Below are 21939 nucleotides of genomic sequence, written 5' to 3' on the forward strand. Positions count from 1 at the left end.
GTTTAAATTTACGCTGTTTTGGAGGTGTTTTTAACATTAATGTGCTCTTTGTAAGTTTATGGGGGAAAAAGAATGTATTTTTTTTACATCCATGACATGTCACTTTTTTACACAGTTATAGAAAATATGCCCTTTTTTTTTTACATACTATATGCACAGACATTACTTTCCCCATAGACATAAAGCACATTAATGTTAAAAATACTGACACAATCTTTGTGCAGTTTTGCAAATGCATTATTCACAATAAAATATACCTAAAATACACTGTTTTACTGTAGCCTAATGTTTATATAGCATAAATGTTCTGTTACATACCCAGTTATGATTAACATTTGGCCCCTCCCATTTCTGTCTCTGCCTCCACATAGCCACTCCCATGATCAAAATGGGCTGCTCAATCTAAAATGCCGAGTCCTATTTTTGGTCTCAGTCCGGCCCTGGTCTTCACACACTGCCCTCTGACACCTCCATTGTACCCACACACTGCCCCCTGACACCTCCATTGTCCTCCCACACTGCCCGCTGTCACCTCCATTGTCCTCCCACACTGCCCGCTGTCACCTCCATTGTCCTCCCACACTGCCCGCTGTCACCTCCATTGTCCTCCCACACTGCCCGCTGTCACCTCCATTGTCCTCCCACACTGCCCCCTGTCACCTCCATTGTCCTCCCACACTGCCCCCTGTCACCTCCATTGTTCTCACACACTGCTCCGTCACCTCCATTGTCCTCCCACACTGCCCCCTGTCACCTCCATTGTTCTCACACACTGCCCCCTGTCACCTCCATTGTTCTCCCACACTGCCCCCTGTCACCTCCATTGTTCTCACACACTGCCCCGTCACCTCCATTGTCCTCCCACACTGCCCCCTGTCACCTCCATTGTTCTCACACACTGCCCCGTCACCTCCATTGTCCTCCCACACTGCCCCCTGTCACCTCCATTGTTCTCACACACTGCCCCCTGTCACCTCCATTGTTCTCCCACACTGCCCCCTGTCACCTCCATTGTTCTCACACACTGCCCCGTCACCTCCATTGTCCTCCCACACTGCCCCCTGTCACCTCCATTGTTCTCACACACTGCCCCGTCACCTCCATTGTCCTCCCACACTGCCCTCTTCATATACATGCTATCTATGCAGGAAAGCAGGAAGAAAACAAGCGCTCGGAGCTTCAGCAGCAATCGCTTGTTTCTGTCCGCAGGGCCCCCATTTCAGAACTTACCTAGGTATGGGGACGAGGACCGCCTCTCACCTCCTCCTCAGCCTGCCCCACAACCTTTCAAACACGCCTGGATGCCGCTGTAATGCTAATTCTTATGAAGTCTGGCATATTATCCTGGTGCAGCTAGAGGCATTGCGCCGGTAATTTGCCAGACCTTACATGATTTGCTATTACAGCGGCTGCCATTGCAGATTTTTTTTAAGCGTACCCCACAGGAGTGCTGCTGCGTACCCCTGGGGGTACAAGTACCCCTGGTTGTGAACCGCTGCTGTGGGGGATAGATCAGCGGTGCCATGATTTTTTAAAAGGAGGCCAGGTGCAGGAGTCTTCAGCGCTGACATCATGTTGTACATCTCCCCGATTGTCTTCCGCGCCGCACATCTCCCACCGCCCCTTATCTGCTGCAAAAATGTTGGAAGTTGTAGTCTTGCAAAAGGCAGATAGTAGATGTGCAGCAGGGGTGGTAGGAGACAAGCGGGGAGATGTAAAGCAGTGCCCCAGTCCTTGCAAGAGTTTAGCGGGATTGAATAAAAGGGAGCATGGGCAGCTGCAGAGTGATGCCAGCCTGGGCTCCTTTGTACGACTGTGATCACGGCTGCCAGCAAGAATGATAAAATCTGCTCTCCAAAGCCGTTTTGTAAGCCAGCTCTGGGCTGGTTTAAATTTACGCTGTTTTGGAGGTGTTGCGACTTTTTGTGTGACTTTCGCACTTGATAAATCCCTGACCACTGCAAAGTGAACAATGAAATTTGCTTTTGTAAGCTCATTTGTAGCTTTTTGCTTACAGCCAAAAGTCGCAGAAAAAATTGCTTAGGTGCACATGCGACTTTTTGTGTGACTTTTGTAAGCAAAAAAAGAGCCTTAAATCCCTTGATAAATGTCCCCCTATTTCCTTTAAAATTATAGACATTTAAAATAAACCTGAAAGTTTCATTTTAAAAATTGTATATTTAAAACCTTGACATTTTCTTTTTACAAATCCATTTGTTTGGATTATAGCAGCTTTCTGCTGATAAGTCTTTTCCATAGGTGGCACACTGGTGTTCTGCCGATGTAATAGACCTGGTGGTGAAACAAGAAGATTACATAATATTATCTGAAATACAACTGTTAGATCATATAGTCATTGGAAATATGAGAGGTGGATGTGCTTGAGAATATTTACTAAGCGGCTGGTTTATTCTAACTAAAAACGTAATTCTGTGACATCACAACTGTGTTTCTGTCAGGTAAGCTGGTGTGACATCACAAATGTACTGTCATTGAGTAAACTGTTGTAACATCAAAACTGTATTTCACATGTGGGCTTCAAGCAGGTTAGTGGCTGTGACATCACTAGTCCGTTTTAGTCAGGTATTCTGTACACTACAATGACATCACAAATGTGTCTCAGTCAGTTAACTGATGTGACATCACAAGCATGGGTCACGTCCTGGAAAAAAAAGGGGGGTGGGAACTCACTCAAGATTTCCACTAAAGGCTGGTCCTGCTGTGGAAAAAGTGCAGAAATTCAGTTCCCATGTGTTCCTGCCGGACTTGAGCCCATATCCCTGACAATCATACACAAAGTGTATGACATTACATCAATTATCCATTATGTCTTGTGTATAACTCTCTGGTAGTTGCTGAAACCTTTCACATTCCTCTACGCCCCACTTATCTCACATCAGCTATATCTACATAATAATAACTTTGCATATAATGATAAAATTTAGTTTCTCATCTGGAATTTCCCCTCAGTCTTTTATGCATGTCCTTACAGTACTTAAGTAAAAATAATTTGAAATGGAGTGGAAAAGGAACCTATGAATTAAACATTCTACTTTATTAACAGGCAAATGATAGTGTCTAATTTAAAGATTACATACAGCACCTCACAAGGGTTACATAAGAGCTTGACATTAAGGCTGCGAAACCCAACAAGTTCAGCCCCACAAGTGCCTCAGAAATGAGTATTTGACCTTATATAGCTTTTGTCAACACGTTATATAGGGTAAAATCTGTTTTCTTTCTATGTCCAGATGTCCTGCATTGTGTCCTAAAAAGTGATGGAAATTACCTTGAAAAGTCTACCATGCTGTATGAAAATGAGCCCAAGCAGTCCTAGGGACTTGCGGCACCTGGACTGTATGCACAGCCTATGCGAGCATGACTGACAGTCCGGCACCGCCGACATCAATGCTCTGTTCCCTTTGCTGACTGAAATCTCATGCTGCCCAGAAACTGCTTTATGGTCAGGCATGGTGCTGCTTCTGGGACCTCACAGGATATCAGTCAGCAGAGGGACCAAAGCAGTGATGTCGGCGTGCCAGACTGTCAGCCATGCTTAAGTAGGCATGCATGTAGCGTAGTGACTACCGCAGGAAGCCCCTAAGACTACTTGTGGCTCATTTCATTCAGTGCAGGAGACTTTGCAAAGTCATTTTTGGCACTTTACAGGATACAATGCACGATATCTGGACATAGTTAGAACATCTGCTGGCAGGTTCCCTTTATATGCTTAAAGGAGTACTCCGGGATAAGAAAACGTATCCCCTATCCTAAGTTTCAGAACGCAGGGGGTCCGACCGCTAGGGCCCCCCGCGATCTCCCGTATGGGGCCCCGACAGTCAGCGACCAGGGGCTGTGTCCGACCACCGCATGACGCGGCAGCCGACACACCCCCTCAATACATCTCTATGGGAGAGCCGGAGCGCTGCAATCAGCAGCCTCCACCTCTGCCATAGAAATGTATTGAGGGGGTGTGTCGGATGCCGCATCATGCGGTGGTCGAAATGAGCTATTTCGGCAAAGAGCCGAGAACCCCATACAGGAGATCACGGGGGGCCCCAACGGTCGGACCCCCCGCGATCTGAAACTCATCCCCTATCCTTAGGATAGGGGATAAGTTTTCTTATCCTGGAGTACTCCTTTAAGGCTGCGTTCACACGGCCTTCTAGGGGACGTTCTTCTCCCGTCAAAAAGAAAAACAGACTAAAAAAAACGGACAATAACAGAGGCAAATGGATGTCCATTTGGATCCGTTATTGTTCAGTTAATAAACCCCCCAAAAAAAGTTCTGAGTATGCTCAGAAGTAAAAAACTATTCAAAAAAACGGATTGAAAAACGGATGCAAACGGATGACATTAAAGGCTCATTCGTTTTCAATAGACTTTAATGTTAAATTTACTGTATCTGAAAAAATACTGCATGTGCCGTTTTTTCTGCCATCAAAAAAATGGAAATGAGTGCAGACGGGTACAAACGTATGTAAACAGATTATAAAAAAAATCCCATTGATGTGAATGGAATTTTTTTTAAACCATTTTAAATTCGTTTACAGCCTTCAAGAACGGAACCTAAACGGGGCCAGATGGTTGTGTGAACGCACCCTAATCCATGTTTTAAAAATTGATGGCCTATCCTCACGATGTTGAGAGTCTATTGTCCCACCCAAGTGAATGAGTACTTTGAACATCCACTACAAAAAGTACCAAAATTGCTAATTCTAGCACTTGCAAACACTAAATAGGCTGCAACACTAGCATGAGGGCCACAGCCCTATATAGTTGATTGAAGGGGGAGTCAGGAGTCAGACCCCCCCCCCCCCCCCCCCATCTAATATTGGTGGACTATGCTGACTATAGGTCATCAATATTTAATGCCCAGGGAACATTTTTAATTTCAGGTGATTGCATTAGCTTTTAGGAGCAGCCCTTATGATTTTCAAGGCTTGCAACATAGCCTTGAAATGTTAAAAGTCTATGAGCATGCAAAGAAAAGTTTTGTAAAATGAACTTACATGTTTCCTTGAAACTTTCCACCTGTCTTCCAATACCAGTGTGAACCATTTTTGGTAAGTCCAATCCAGAAATGCCCATTCTTCAAAGAAACATGTCTTAAAATGAAGTCCTGAGAAATACAAATCAGCAAAACTAGAATAACTCGTATAGTGGGTATAAAATTTGTTCTGACAACAAAACTCAAGTCAACCAACATCTTGCAGGCATCGTCTCATGTAGGAACTCAGGACATCCTTATATGAATTAGAATGGAGAGCAACTCTGATGGACTATAGCCCGTCACATATAAAATGAATGGTCATTCATCTAAATAGCTGCCATGTCATACTGCATTTCCATGAAAATTCAAGGGGATGTTCTAGTTTAAATATACTCAGTGCTGTGTATGGTTGTGCTGCAGGTCAGTTTATATGGTTAAAAGGATATTGTATGGACATAGAGTTCATACAACCACCTCTATTCACAGTTCCAAATGTAAGGTTTTGTGGGCTGCACATGCTGCACATTATGGGGTATGCTATACAATTAAATTTCATGTTTCTTCTGTACCTATTTTAGTAGATGTGGTATGCGTACATTTTCTTTTATCTTGATTCATATTTCCTTTATCAATAGTTTTTATACATTTTTTCAATAAAAGTATAAAAGAAAACTTAGATACAGAAAATAAAATATATATGAACACATTTTCATTCTGTGTCATAACGTTGATGATAAGTATGCGAGTAATGTTGAAATCAAGTCAATTTTACTGACATTCTATATTCTAACAATAATTTATAGGCCATAGTCAACTTTTATCTACTACATCTTGTTCTATTTTGAAGAATTGTTTTTGTATTCAATAATGGTTATGACAATGTTATAATTGATTCATATTTCCCCTCTGATATGGCTCTCCTAATGCTGTCTACATTTCCCATGATGTCTCTGGCTTTCCAGATGCAAAGGGGACAGAGTCTCATTATTGTACTTGCTTTGAAATCTAAGTGCAGAAAATGATAGATTAGAGACATACAGTAAATTTATTGTCCCCTAACGCACACTACAGAATATAAAGTAATGCATTTTAGTCTGTCTTTTGTCACTAACTAGTAACAATCTGCACACAGTGTGAGTTAAAAGAGTGTTCCAACTATGCATCTAATCACTGTTTGGTCACATACTATATCACTGCTCTCCTGCTCTCTTAGATAGAGCAGGTGGTCTATCCTCAGCTGCACTCTGTGAATGGGGAGACATACAGAGAAACAAGTAAAGTGGGGGAGGGGAGGGGTCTTAAGAGCCACCTGAAAGGATCTGACTATGTAATTCTGTAGGTCACAGAAAATAAGCTACACAGGAGGGACTGCTTTATGGTAAATATGAAAGCACATCCTTTTCTCATGGTCTAGGTGCTATTGGACACACACATTAGTTGTTAGACATTTGTCTTTTATTATCCTTTGTTCATTAGCTTTTCCTCTTTTGTACTGTTAGATGCTGTTCATTAATAATTTTGTAGTTGTGCATTCTTTGTACATAGTACTGGCTATGAGTGAGGATGTGCATTTACTTACATTGGCCTGAAGCTTAACAATGGGAATAGTCTACATACTAGAAGCAGCCTGCTCATTAGGGACATTCTAGATGTTGGGAGAAGTCTACAATAAGTTAAAGGGGTACTCCAGTGAAAAACATTTATTTTTAAATCAACTGGTACCAGAAAGTTAAACAGATTCGTAAATAACTTCTATTAAAAAACCTTAACCCTTCCAGTACGTATCAGCTGCTGTATGTTCCAAAGGAAGTTCTTTTATTTTTACATTTCCTTTTTGTCTGACCACAGTGCTCTCTGCTGATACCTCTGTCTATCTCAGGAACTGTCAAGTGCAGGATAGGTTTGGTATAGGCATTTTCTCCTGCTCTTGACAGTTCCTGAGGAAGACAGAGGTGTCAGCAGAAAGCACTATGGTCAGACAGAAAAGAAATTTAAAAAGAAAAGAACTTCCTGTGGAGCATACAGCAGCTAAAAGTACTGGAAGGGTTAAACATTTTTAATAGAAGTAATTTACAAATCTGTTTATCTTTCTGGCACCAGTTGATTCAAAAAAATAGCTTTTCACCGCAGTACCCCGTTAAAGAGCAGCCCCACCACAAGATAGCACCAGTGTCACAACTGTAAACCCTGCTTGGTGTAATAAGGATCACATGCTGATTAACATCACCCTAGTCGATTTCTGAGGGATCAAGAGAGAAGAAAAGGAGACAGAAAGATATTCTGTGGGCAGAAGTTGTACAGGAGCCCCACATCTATCTAGGACCTTTGAGGACTTCTGGCCTAGCCTAGACACCTTGTGGCTGCCAAGCTACATTTTTTTCAAGGACTTTTGAATTGCAGAGGGCATTGTATATCAGTGAATACTACTATTCTATTTAGATTCTGCTGGAAGACAACCAGTGTGCACCCATCAGATGAGATTTAATAACTAGTGCAGTGCCCAAAGTGAAGAAGAGGAGTACAGAGTGAATCTGGGATCCCACTTCCCACGTTACATCTTTCAGGGTGATCTGCTCCAGCCATTTTTTTTATTGTAAAAGACTATGCATCCATTATACTGGAAAATTTGCCTCCTTAATAAAAAAAAAGGGGGAGTTATAATTGTTCTACGTCCATGTCTGGCTCGTGGGATTTTTCTAAAAATAGCACCACACCAGTCCTTCCAAAATCTGATAGAGAGTGCCTACGTGGAATTAACACCTATTTCACCACTGTGCCTTCTCCTTTTACTGTACTGTACAATCCTGTTTAAACCCTTCTGGCATTGTGATAGCAAGCATGACAGGAATAGAAACACAGGTTCCAGCCAATTCATGGGCACTGTTCTCTGCTGCGCTCCTACTGGGCTGCTGCATATGGATGCAGCTGAGCTGGGATGAAACAAGTGACACTGCAGGAATAACAGTGGCTTCTTTAATACTATAAACAGCAATGGGTTGCAAGGCAATATATACATGTCATTTGAATACTTTCTTCATGTTTCTGTAGCTTTGTTCCTTTCTCTAATAAAGTATAATGTTAACTCACTATACAAATGAGATAAAAGTCAGCCAATGATCTTATATGTATTGGGTTCTACCAACAGCATAATAGCAATTGATATATGGCTTCACAATGGTTGGCCAGCATTAAATAGAACCCACTGTGAGTGCATTCTCAGCATGTACTTAATACTATACATTATATAAACCAGACCTGTTCTTTCAAATTCTCAATGGAAATAAGCTCCGCTTTCCTCCGTTGACACTCTTTTTCACTCTGAGACCAGTTAATTCTCTCTTCTGAAAATAAGTAACATTTGCCATTGTATGCATCCCAGTTCAATGGACAAAGCTCACACACATTGTCTGTGGTTAAAAAAAGTAATACTTTATCATGTATCAAAAAATGAACATATATTACAAATGGCATATACATGACATAACTAAAGGAAGGTACTAAAAGAAAAAGACTGCCAAAACCTTACAGGTATCTAGATTTTAAAGATACAGTGGTCCCTCAAGTTACAATATTAATTGGTTCCAGGACGACCATTGTATGTTGAAACCATTGTATGTTGAGACCATAACTCTATGGAAACCTAGTAATTGGTTCTGAAGCCAGCAAAATGTCATCCAAAAATAGGAAAACATGAGGATTAAACAAAACTAAGTAGATAACTAATATAGATAAAGCAAGTGCTTACATATAAAAGTAAGAAAGATCTGCTGGGAGCTGTAAATCACTGTCTAGGTAGAGGACAGGAGCTTCTTCAGGGTCCTGTACAATACACTGTAGCATTGTAGCATTGTCTGTAGCATTGTATGTGGAGTCTGGTTACAATGGTCCAGAAAAGATCATTGTATGTTGAAACTATTGTATGTTGAGGCCATTGTAAGTTGAGGGATCACTGTATAAGAATCAAATGTACTAATATTTTAGTGCAATTTTATTGTGTTCAGTTTGGCTATATTGTAATATTAATTTACTTTTAAGGTGAGGAAAATCATATTTTGGTTGTTTTTGCAGTGTTCAACATAAATCTTAGAGCAAGTTCTTTGTACTGCCCTTTCCTAATGCAGCACTTTCCAAACAGCATGCCTCCAGCTGTTGCAAAACTACAATTCCCAGCATGCCCAGACAGCCAAAAGGGTATAATAGCAGATGACCGGATCAAGTGTCAGTGGAAAAACATTGACTGGTCAGATGAATCCAGATTTTTGCTCCACCATGCAGTGTCTTATTTACAGTTCGTGATGCCCTAGACCAGAGGTAGGCAACCTTTTGGTAGTGCTGTGCTAAAATATTTTTGGAAGTCGCTTGGTGTGCCGGCAACATGGGTGTGGCTTGTTGTGGGTGTGGCTTGTTGTGGGTGTGGTTTGCTGTTACATTAACTGACTCAAAATTCATGTCTTTTACGGTCGGTGTCATTCTCTTTCCTTCTGTTCTCCATCTGGCTCAGACCACCATGACGACTTCTTCCAGCCAAAACCCATCACTGCAAAATCTGCAGGACAAACATCTTAGTTTCTGCATTTTTCCAGTGCTCTCCACACCTCAAGTATAAAGTGCAGAATTCTGTGAAGTTTATTCCATTCCAAACAGTGTTACAGAGCAGGCTACGTTTCAGCAACCTGTTTTCACCTTTGTCAAGCATGAGAGGCGACGAAACATAGCCTGCTCTGTAACACTGTTTGGAATGGAATAAACTGCATTGAATTCTGCACTTATACTTTGGTGAGCTACGATTTTCCTTGGATATAGGTAGGTAGGTAGCCAAATAGGTAGGTATCTATGCTGCAGGTAAGTAGATATGAAGGTTAGTTCATAGGTAGGTAGCAAGGTAGGTAAAGGAGTAGCTATGTATGTAGTTAGGTACCTAGGTAGGTAGCAAGTAGGTAGCTAGGTAATTAGGTTGCTATGTAGGTAAGTAGTTATGCAGGTAGGTAGCCAGGTGGCTAAGTAGGTGGGTATGTAGCCAGGAAATTAATAAGGTAGGTTAGCCAGGTAGGGAAGTAGCCAGGCAGCTAATTGTGTAGGTAGCCAGGTAGAAAAGTAGCCATTGCTCCTCCACATCCAAATCATCATCCCCCTCCCTGTCACCTGCACCCCCTCCCCTGCACCATCCTCACCCTTAACCTGCGCTCCGTCCCCCCTCCCGGTCACCTGGACCCCCTCCCCGTCACCTGCACCCCCTTCCTGTCACCTGCAACCCCTCTCCTCATCACCTGGACCCCCTCTCCCCCTCCCTGTCATCTGCACCCCCTCCCCTGCCCCTTCTCTTCTCTTGCTACAGTGCAGGTGCCAATGAGTGACATCAACCGCGCCGGACTGTGTGCGGGCAGAGGTCACAGATCTCCCCTCAGTGAAGCTGCAGATCCTGCGGCTCTCACTGAGAGGAGGCTTAAGCTGTGCGTGCATGTGCGTGCACAGCTTATAGTGGTGCTCGCTCGCCTGGCGATCTGGGACCTGGATCCCCATTAGCAGCGTGAGCGCCTCTCCACCCGGAACCCTGCGTGCCACTCAAAAGCACCCTGTGTGCCATGAGTGGCACACGTGCCAGGGATTGCCGACCCCTGCCCTAAGCACTCGGACTGAAAACACCCAACTATACACAGATGGTGATGAAATCAATCGCCAGTAACCAATATAATGAGCGGTTGCTGGTGAAATGTGTAACAGTTCTGACCCATATGGATTCAACCAAATGAGGGATACATTTTTTTTTTTTTTACTAACTAACATGCTTCCCTGCTCAACACTGCTGCTCAAGGCACAGACCTATGGGTTCCTTCATGGCAAATTCAACCCTGGCACCATGCTGATGGTAGGGTAATAATTTGGCACAAGCAGCATGAATTGATGGTTACTGTGTAATGGGGGAGGAGGGCATCGTTTGTCACTAGCATGTCATGGACACTCTACTATGCCCCAAGCAGTGGCGTACTAAGGGGGGAGGGGGGGTGGCCCGCCCCGGGTGCCACTCTCAAGGGGGGTGCCAGGGGCGGACTGACCCGCTGCCGCAACTACTGAGGATCTGGGACACTCGCCCCAGATCCACAGCAGACAGCGCTACATTCTCCTGTATGCGCGATACACACACATACAGGAGAAGGCGTCCCCTCTGTGTGAGCCGCATCTGCAGCTACACAGAGGAGACGTGACCTCCGCCCCCACGCAGCACGCAGTACAGGTGCCGGTGACTTCACTCATCGGCACCTGTACTGTGGAGGGGAGAAGACACGGGCCCTGCAGCTGAGGAGATCGCTGCGTGGGATATCAGGTGAGCATCCTTTTTTTTCAACCCTGCATATACCTATGGGAGAGGAGGGGGGTGCTCTGCATATACATATTGGAAAGGGAGGGAGAGGCGGGTGCTCTGCATATACCTATGGCAAAGGGAGGGAGAGGGGGTGCTCTGCATATACCTATGGGAAAGGGAGGGAGAGGGGGGGTGTTCTGCATATACCTATGGGAAAGGGAGGGAGAGGGGGTGCTCTGCATATATCTATGGGAAAGGGAGGGAGAGGGGGGGTGCTCTGCATATACCTATGGGAAAGGGAGGGAGAGGGGGGTGCTCTGCATATACCTATGGGAAAGGGAGGGAGAGGGGGGTGCTCTGCATATACCTATGGGAAAGGGAGGGAGAGGGGGGTGCTCTGCATATACCTATGGAAAAGGGAGGGAGAGGGGGGTGCTCTGCATATACCTATGGGAAAGGGAGGGAGAGGGGGTGCTCTGCATATACCTATGGGAAAGGGAGGGAGAGGGGTGCTCTGCATAAACCTATGGGAAAGGGAGGGAGAGGGGGTGCTCTGCATATACCTATGGGAAAGGGAGGGAGAGGGGGTGCTCTGCATATACCTATGGGAAAGGGAGGGAGAGGGGGTGCTCTGCATAAACCTATGGGAAAGAGAGGGGGGTGCTCTGCATATACCTATGGGAAAGAGGGGGTAGCTCTGCATATACCTATGGGAAAGGGGGGTGGGGTGTAGCTCTGCATATACCTATGGGAAAGAGGGGGGGTGTAACTGCATGTACCTATGGGAAAGAGGGGGGTGTAACTCTGCATATACCTATGGGAAAGAGGGGGTTACCTGGCTACCTACCTGCCTGCCCTTTTACTGTGCAGGACACCAAGGAGAGCATTATTACAGTTTGTGGGCCTATAGATGGGAAGATTGTGTAGAGGAGGGGAGGGCACTGAAAAAATGCAGAGTCTGACATGTTTTTCCTGCAGATGTTAAGAGATCCACATGACGGTCTTATCCGGACGGAGAAGAAAAGGAAAGAGGACGCCGCTGATCAGAAAAGACGTAATTGTGAGTCCCAAAATGTAACTGTAATCACTTATATGGTATACACATCCTGTGTGCAGCTGATATCTATCGCCATATGGTCCTGTATATAATCACTTATATTGTATACAGATCCTTTATAGTATACTGGTCTGTGTATAGTGGTTTAATTCTGTACAATATGGCAGTATTATCCAGGGGGGACACATTTTGATCAAAAAGTGCACTAAGAGCCTCCATTTTTTGACCTAGAGTGCTGTTGCAACTTTCTTTTTTGTACATTTAGTATTATCCAGCTATTGTGTGGTGGTATATATTTACTCCTTGCATACCAGTATTATTGGTAATGGAAATTTACCTACGTTAAAGTGTTTCTTACATATATAAATTTTTATTTATTGTGTGTGGGATTTTGGTGGAATAGGAGCGTGGCAGAAGATTGACGAGCTGCAGAGCCTAGCAGGGTCCCTTGCCTTTTTTTTGGTCCGGGGGCCCCGAGTGTTGTCAGTCTGTCCCTGTGGGAGGGAGGAGGTGTAATTAAGGGGGGGGTGCGTGTTTGTGTGTGTGTGTGTGGGGGGTGCCAAACAAAAGGTCCGCCCCGGGTGCCAAATGCTCTTGGTACGCCTCTGGCCCCAAGGACTAGTATTAGAGTGTATGATGAGCTATTGCACTTTAATATTGTAAATTAATGCTAAGTGATGCTATTTGCATGTGAGTTTCTGTCATGTGAGAGTAGTGTCATAGCAAAGGGTCTGAATGCTTAATTCCACATGAAATTTTACTTGTTCTTTAATACATTTCCTACATTTCTAAAATTGGATTTTCACATTCTCTTTATGGACTATCAAGTTCAGAATGATAGGGGAAAGAAGATTTTTATTTTATTTCAGCACAATAACAAAATGTGAAAGGGTCTATGAGGGTATATGTGTAGCCTAGGGAATATTACCTACCTGTTGCAGAACATAGGTCTGTGATTGTATAATATGCATGTATGTATTGTTGTTGGATATTTTCATCCCTGAAAATGTGGCCAGAATCATCAGTTTTGTTGTTGCACTGATTTTTTTGGACTGTGAAGGAGTAAAAACAAAATATGTGAGAAAGTTCTGTACAATGTATAGACAACTTCAAAGCAACACTGCATTCTTAAAGTGTACCTGTCATTAGCAGAAACTTTTTATATAATGTAGAACATAACATATGTAGATTTGGTTAACAAATTTGAATATTTTTGTCCCTGCAGCTATTGTCTGTGTGTAAAGAGACCAAATAAATGAAGTGTGGCGGTACAAGCAGGGCTCTGTACACTGAGGACAAATAGGGCTCTGTACACTGAGGACAAGCAGGGCTCTGTGCAGTGAGGACAAGCAGGGCTCTGTATACCGAGGACAAGCAGGGCTCTGTGAACTGAGGACAAATAGTGTCCTGTACACTAAGGACAAGCAGAGCTCTGTGCACTGAGGACAAGCAGGGCTCTGTATACTGAGGATAAGCAGGGCTCTGTGCACTTAGGACAAGCAGGGCTCTGTATACTGAGGACAAGCAGGGCTCTGTGCACTGAGGACAAGCAGGTCTCTGTATATTGAGGACAAGCAGGGCTCTGTACACTGAGGACAAGCAGTGCTCTGTATACTGAGGACAAGCAGGGCTCTGTGCAGTGAGGACAAGCAGGGCTCTGTATACCGAGGACAAGCAGGGCTCTGTGCACTGAGGACAAATAGTGTCCTGTACACTAAGGACAAGCAGAGCTCTGTGCACTGAGGACAAGCAGGGCTCTGTATACTGAGGATAAGCAGGGCTCTGTGCACTGAGGACAAGCAGGGCTTTGTATACTGAGAACAAGCAGGGCTCTGTGCACTGAGGACAAACAGGTCTCTGTATACTGAGGACAAGCAGGGCTCTGTACACTGAGGACAAGCAGTGCTCTGTACACTGAGGATAAGCAGGGCTCTGTGCACTGAGGACAAGCAGGGCTCTGTATACTGAGGACAAGCAGGGCTCTGTGCACTGAGGACAAGCAAGTCTCTGTATACTGAGGACAAGCAGGGCTCTGTACACTGAGGACAAGCTGGGCTCTGTGCACTGAGGACAAGCAGGGCTCTGTGCACTGAGGACAAGCAGGGCTCTGTGCACTGAGGACAAGCAAGTCTCTGTATACTGAGGACAAGCAGGGCTCTGTGCACTGAGGACAAGCATGGCTCTGTGCACTGAGGACAAGCAGGGCTCTGTATACTGAGGACAAGCAGGGCCAAGTACACTGAGGACAAATAGAGCTCTGTATACTGAGGGCAAGCAGGGATCTGTGCACTGAGGACAAGCAGGTCTCTATATACTGAGGACAAGCAGGGCTCTGTATACTGAGGACAAGCAGGGCTCTGTACACTGAGGACAAGCAGAGCTCTGTATACTGAGGACAAGCAGAGCTCTGTATACTGAGGACAAGCAGGGCTCTGTGCACTGAGGACAAGCAGGGCTCTGTGCACTGAGGACAAGCAGGGCTCTGTGCACTGAGGCCAAGCAGGGCTCTGTATACTGAGGACAAGCAGGGCTCTGTACACTGAGGACAAGTAGGGCTCTGTATACTGAGGACAAGCAGGGCTCTGTGCACTGAGGACAAGCAGGTCTCTATACACTGAGGACAAGCAGGGCTCTGTGCACTGAGGACAAGCAGGTCTCTGTATACTGAGGACAAGCAGGGCTCTGTGCAGTGAGGACAAGCAGGGCTCTGTATACTGAGGACAAGCAGGGCTCTGTGCACTGAGGACAAATAGTGTTCTGTACATTGAAGACAAGCAGGGCTCTGTGTACCGAGGACAATCATGGCTCTGTGCACTGAGGACAAGCAAGTTTCTGTATACTGAGGACAAGCAGGGCTCTGTACACTGAGGACAAGCAGGGCTCTGTATACTGAGGACAAGCAGGGCTCTGTGCACTGAGGACAAATAGTGTTCTGTACATTGAAGACAAGCAGGGCTCTGTGTACCGAGGACAATCAGGGCTCTGTGCACTGAGGACAAGCAAGTTTCTGTATACTGAGGACAAGCAGGGCTCTGTACACTGAGGACAAGCAGGGCTCTGTACACTGAGGACAAGCAGGGCTCTGTATACTGAGGACAAGCAGGGCTCTGTGCACTGAGGACAAGCAGGGCTCTGTATACTGAGGACAAGCAGGGCTCTGTGCACTGAGGACAAGCAGGTCTCTGTATACTGAGGACAAGCAGGGCTCTGTACACTGAGGACAAGCAGGGCTCTGTACACTGAGGACAAGCAGGGCTCTGTACACTGAGGACAAGCAGGGCTCTGTATACTGAGGACAAGCAGGGCTCTGTGCACTGAGGACAAGCAGGGCTCTGTGCACTGAGGACAAGCAGGGCTCTGTGCACTGAGGACAAGCAGGGCTCTGTGCACTGAGGACAAGCAGGGCTCTGTGCACTGAGGACAAGCAGGGCTCTGTGCACTGAGGACAAGCAGGGCTCTTTGCACTGAGGACAAGCAGGTCTCTGTGCACTGAGGACAAGAAGGGCTCTGTACACTGAGGACAAGCAGGGCTCTGTATACTGAGGACAAGCAGGGCTCTGTATACTGAGGACAAGCAGGGCTCTGTGCACTGAGGACAAGCAGGGCTCTGTACACTGAGGACAAGCACGGCTCTGTAAACTGAGGACAAGCATGGCTCTGTATACTGAGAACAAGCAGGGCTCTGTGCAGTGAGGACAAGCATGGCTCTCTATACTGAGGATAAGCAGGGCTATGTGCACCGAGGACAAATCGTGTCCTGTACACCGAGGACAAGCAGGGCTCTGTATACTGAGGACAAGCAGAGCTCTGTGCACTGAGGACAAGCAAGTCTCTGTATACTGAGGACAAGCAAGTCTCTGTATACTGAGGACAAGCAGGGCTCTGTACACTGAGGACAAGCAGGGCTCTGTACACTTAGGACAAGCAGGGCTCTGTACACTGAGGACAAGCAGGGCTCTGTATACTGAGGACAAGCAGGGCTCTGTGCACTGAGGACAAGCAGGGCTCTGTGCACTGAGGACAAGCAGGACTCTGGATACTGAGGACAAGCAGGGCTCTGGACACTGAGGACAAGCAGGACTCTGGATACTGAGGACAAGCAGGGCTCTGTACACTGAGGACAAGCAGGGCTCTGTACACTGAGGACAAGCAGGGACCAGTATACTGAGGACAAGCAGGGCTCTGTAAACTGAGGACAAGCAGGACTAAGTACACTGAGGACAAATAGGGCTCTGTATACTGAGGACAAGCAGGGCTCTGTATACTGAGGACAAGCAGGGCTCTGTATACTGAGGACAAGCAGGGCTCTGTGCACTGAGGACAAGCAGGGCTCTGTACACTGAGGACAAGTAGAGCTCTGTGTACTGAGGACATGCAGGGCTCTGTGCACTGAGGACAAGCAGGGCTCTGTATACTGAGGACAAGCAGGGCTCTGTACACTGAGGACAAGCAGGGCTCTGTGCACTGAGGACAAGCAGGTCTCTGTATACTGAGGACAAGCAGGGCTCTGTATACTGAGGACAAGCAGGGCTCTGTATACTGAGGACAAGCAGGGCTCTGTGCACTGAGGACAAGCAGGTCTCTGTATACTGAGGACAAGCAGGGCTCTGTACACTGAGGACAAGCAGGGCTCTGTATACTGAGGACAAGCAGGGCTCTGTGCACTGAGGACAAGCAGGACTCTGGATACTGAGGACAAGCAGGGCTCTGGACACTGAGGACAAGCAGGGCTCTGTGTACTGAGGCTCTGTGACACTCCCCTGTCTCACACATCAGGCTGATTGACAAGCCAGGAGCTTGCACAGAGCCCTGCTTGTGCTGCCCTCACTTCCTGTATTTGGACTCCTCACAGAGACACACAGGCAATAGCTGCAGGAGCAGCATTTTTCTCCTCCCAAAGAACACACATTTTAACCAATGTATGTTACAATTACACATATAATGGTACTATTCACATCAAAGTTTTTGCTAACGATGGGTACACTTTGAAGAGAGAATAATTGGGGGAAATTTATCAAGGTTGATGTGGTTAAAGTTATTTTGTACACAGTTCGAAGTTGTATTTTTATGGTACACTTGTTCCAAATTTACCACGGCACAAGCCATATGAAAAGCTAAGCACTGGTCCACACAACTTACTTAACTCATGCAAAAATGTTTTTGAAAGCACTCAGGCTATGTTCACACGGCAGAATTTTCTCACGAAAAAGCCATTTCACTTCAATCGTATACCTGCAGCGGAATCCCAATGAAATGTATTGGCTATAAATTCATGCAGAATTTTCTGACAGAATTCAATGCAGAAATTCTGGCATAAGAACATAGCCTTATTCTAAGACAACAAAATTATGGTGTAGACTTGTGCCAAAATCTAATGCATTTTACAAAACGTTGCTAAATGTAAAAAGGCACAGAACTTAAATACATTATCACTGCAAATCACATCTGGAAATTTGCTAGACTGCAATGCTTTTTCCAAAAGCACTTCCAGCTATACCATGTGAAAAGGCGCCATGTGGAAGAATAAATACCGGCTCTTCCTTCACCAAAGCCAGGAGCCTTGGTGGCACATATAGCCCATCCACCACGATGCCTTTCACCTTCTCACATACCCCCATCCCTTTGTTCAAGCCTGAGGGGGTGAACACTTGTGCAACAGTGGACTCGTGATAGGGCATCCGTGTTGTCTAGCAAACGACCCGCTCCCGCTCTGTGTTCAACCTTGAACTTGAAATTCTGTAATGACAGAAACCACCTGGTAACCCTTGCATTTTTGTCGTTGACCTGGCACATCCACTTAAGGAGGGAATGATCCGTCAGGAGACAAAACTTCCTGCCCAACAGATAATAGCGGATAGACTCGAATGTGCCCACTTAATGGCCAGGCACTCTCTCTCCACTATACTATACCTGGTCTCTGCTGGGGTCAGTTTGTGGCACTCTTCCCCATTGACTTCCTGGGAGAGTACAGCACCGAGACCAACCTCAGAAGCATCGGTCTGTACCACAAATTCGCTTTTGAAGTCGGGTGTCACCAACACCGGAGTCCCACATAGGGCCGACTTCATAGCTCTGCCTGTTCGTTCCAACACACCATGACAGACTTGCTTCCCTTCAGGAGGTGTGTTAAGGGCGCAGCCACCGTAGCAAAATGGGGGATGAATCTCATACGGTAACCCACCATTCCTAGGAACGACTTCACCTGTTGGTAGTGACAGGTCGGGGCCAATTCCGGATGGCTTCTATTTTGTTTACCTGGGGTTTGCCAATGACATACCCAAGGTATTTGGTCTCTTCCAACCCTGTGGCACATTTTTTGGGGTTAGCAGTTAACCCGGCCTTCCTAAGGGAGTCTACCACTGCCTGTACTTTTGGAAGGTGACTTTCCCAGTCTTTACTGTGGATGATGATATCGTCCAGATAAGCTGAGGCATACCAACTATGTGGCCGAAATACAATATCCATTAGCCTTGAAACGTAGCGGGAGCGCCATGTAAACCAAAGGGTAACAACTTGTACTGAAATAAACCTCTTTGGCAGCCTCCGTCAAGGGCACCTGCCAGTAGCTTTTGGTGAGGTCCAAAACAGAAACTTCTTCTGAGATGGCTTGTCGCCGTACCTGGTATGGTTTCAACTGTATTTTTACCTCAGTGACAATGCCATGGCGGATGACAGACGTACGTCCAGGAAGGTCTGAGAACACATCGGTGTTGCTACTGACGAACTCCCTGACCTCCTGAGTCTGTGCAGAGGAAAGGCTGTCAGAAATTTTGACGGTGGCAACTGCTTCCCGCGTGCCAGACTGAGGTACGGGAAACTCCCCCCCTAACAAGCCTGGCCAGGGGCTGTTATCCACACTAGTCTCCCTATCTTTCCAAGGTTTCAACAAGTTTACATGGTACCCTTGCTCTGGCTTCCTTCGCCCGGGCTGGCGTACCCTGTACGTCACCTACCCTTCCTTTTCGATCACTTCATAGGGACCCTGCCACCTAGCCAGAAATTTACGGTCGATCATTGGTACCAGAACCCGATCTCCCGGGTTAAAATTCCAAACCCGAGCCTGGCAATTATAAACTCTGTTCTGAGATCGCTGAGCTTTCCATCTGTTCCTGCAACTGAGTGACATACTCAACTACACTTTTGTGCGGCGTGGGCTGTTGTTCCCACGCCTCTTTATCTATGTCTAACAGACCACATGGATGTCTGCCGTATAGCAGTTCAAAGGATGAGAACCCAGTAGAAGCCTGGAGCACTTCTCGGACTGCAAACATGAGAGAGGGCAGCAAAAGTTCCCAATTTTTTCCATATCTAGCCACTACCCGCTTTAACATATTTTTTTATGTTTGGTTAAACCTTTTTATCAGGCCGTCAGTCTGCGGGTGGTACACAGAGGTCCGTAGCTGTTTTACCTTCAGTAACTTACTGAGCTCTTTCATTACCTTTGACATATTGGTCAGTCAATACCTCTTTAGGTTAGCCCACTCAGGAAGACAACTCCATTAGCTCCTTAGCTATAAGTTTGGCTGAGGTATCTCGCAGAGGTAGCGCTTAGGGATACCGAGTCACATAGTCCAGGACTACCAAGATGTGTTGGTGCCCCCTAGCGGATTTTGGCAATGGGCCTACCGATCCATAGTGCTCCGTTCAAGTGGGACCAGGGGAGAGGGACTATGGGACTACGGTAATGTGGCTGGGGGCCAGTGATTTGGCAGGTTGGGCAAGATTCACAATACCTTTTGACCTCTTTATACACACAGTAAAAGTGCTGCAAAATTCGGTCCTGCGTCTTCTGCTGGCCCAGGTGCCCACCTAGAACATGCTGATGGGCTAACACTAGCCTCCGATATGCTTTAGGCACCACCAATTGTTCCACATTCTCACCCCGAATTTGGTTTACCCGCTACAGCATCCCTTGGTGGACCACAAAACGGGGGTGTACAGTCTAGGCTCCGTTGTTGTGGTGCACCTTCTACAATTAATACAGTTTCCCAGACCAGAGATAGAGTCGGGTCCTGGTGCTGTTCTGTGCCAAAATTTTCTCCTGTAACGTTGAGGTCTGCCAACTGACAGCAGATCCTCCACATCTCCTACCATTACCCTCAGTGGAGACGACACCTCCTCTTCCACAGTAGTGGTAGTCACCCCAACTGCCGTTGCTTCTGACTCGGGTTTCCAAGGTTCCAGGGTCACCCCTGAGTAGGGCTTTTATAACCGCCTCCATTTTGGCAACACTGCTTTGCCTTGACTCTCTGGAGAAAACACTTCCGCTGGTACTGTCAGTCATTTTTCGGCAGGATCGTTGCCCCTAGCAACCAATTCAATGGCTTATCCCAGGCTCAGTTCTTAGCAACAGTGTGCTGCAACTCAATCGCTGACCTCATTGTGTTGCCCACATCCTCCACCAAATGTGATGACTTGCTCTTGCAGATAGGTGTGGTTGCAGTATAGAGGCAAGAAAACAGTACTTTTCAAATCAAAGTTCAGTGTTTTATTCACACTTGGCACACAGCAAACAGTTTTTAAATGCAGAACAAAGGAAAATGTAACAAAAGTCCACCTGTATTCCTTAGGTGTTTGTTCACACCTGAGTCCATGCCACGCGGCATCAAGCAAGTCTTTTCCAGGCCTCCAGGCAGGCTGTTCATCAGCTTCCAACCTTGGAACAAATGAAGGGAAGAACCCCACATTCAGCTCTCTCTGGCAGTGTGAGCTGCAACTAGCAAATCCCCCTCAGCTGTTAAAGCAGGCTGCCTTTAAAGCCAACAAAAAGCAGCCTGAATTGACCAGCACTTGACCATTGCCAGTAAGAGCCATCCTGGATTGGCCTTCCAGCCATACTACGGCCATAATGTCAGTCTGCAGCGCAGCACAGACACTGAATAAATACTGGCTCTTACTTCACCAAGGCCAGGAGCCTTGGTGACACATATCGCCCATCCACCACGATGCCTTTCACCTTCTCACAATATATGTGTATATATATATATATATATATATATAGAGAGAGAGAGAGAGAGAGAGAGAGAGAGAGAGAGAGAGAGAGAGAGAGAGAGAGAGAGAGAGAGAAAAAAGAGAGAAAAAAAAAAAAAAAAAACAACAGTGCTTCAGCTCGCCCCAGGTGCGCACGGACAGGGCGCGGACCTCGCCCAAATGAACAACAGAAGAAAGAGGAGTCCAGCGTCCAGAAAACTCGTAGGGTAATATTTATTCACCAGATGGTCATAACAGGAACACAGGGTACAGTGACGCGTTTCGGCTTTACAACAAAGCCTTAGTCATACACTGATGACTAAGGCTTTGTATGACTAAGGCTTTGTTGTAAAGCCAAAACACGTCACTGTACCCTGTGTTCCTGTTATGTTATGACCATCTGGTGAATAAATATTATCCTCCGAGTTTTCTGGACGCTGGACTCCTCTTTCTTCTGATATATATATATATATATATATATATATATATATATATATATATATAGCAAAGAGGTGTTGACGCAGCACAGCCAAAATAAAATGTAGAAAGCAGGTGCAGGCTGGTGTTAGACAGTCCCAGTCACAGACTGTATGAAGATTAGGGTTCAGCAGCACACCA

General features: G+C 45.9%; 1 protein-coding gene across 2 annotated transcripts in view; it reads right to left on the bottom strand.

The window, feature by feature from the left end:
• Nucleotides 1-2180: 2180 nt before the first annotated feature.
• The window catches only part of LOC130281718 (CD209 antigen-like protein C), a 38848-nt gene continuing 19089 nt past the window's right edge, over nt 2181-21939 (bottom strand). For both annotated transcript variants that reach the window (XM_056529245.1, XM_056529244.1), the window contains exons 3-6: nt 13284-13403; nt 8249-8400; nt 5013-5122; nt 2181-2292 (exon numbers count right to left, since the gene is read on the bottom strand). In XM_056529245.1, the coding sequence (XP_056385220.1) occupies nt 2181-2292; nt 5013-5122; nt 8249-8400; nt 13284-13403 (494 nt within the window). The remainder of the gene's footprint in view (nt 2293-5012; nt 5123-8248; nt 8401-13283; nt 13404-21939) is intronic.

This window comes from Hyla sarda, chromosome 7, assembly GCF_029499605.1.
Source record: "Hyla sarda isolate aHylSar1 chromosome 7, aHylSar1.hap1, whole genome shotgun sequence".
Taxonomy (NCBI): Eukaryota; Metazoa; Chordata; class Amphibia; order Anura; family Hylidae; genus Hyla; species Hyla sarda.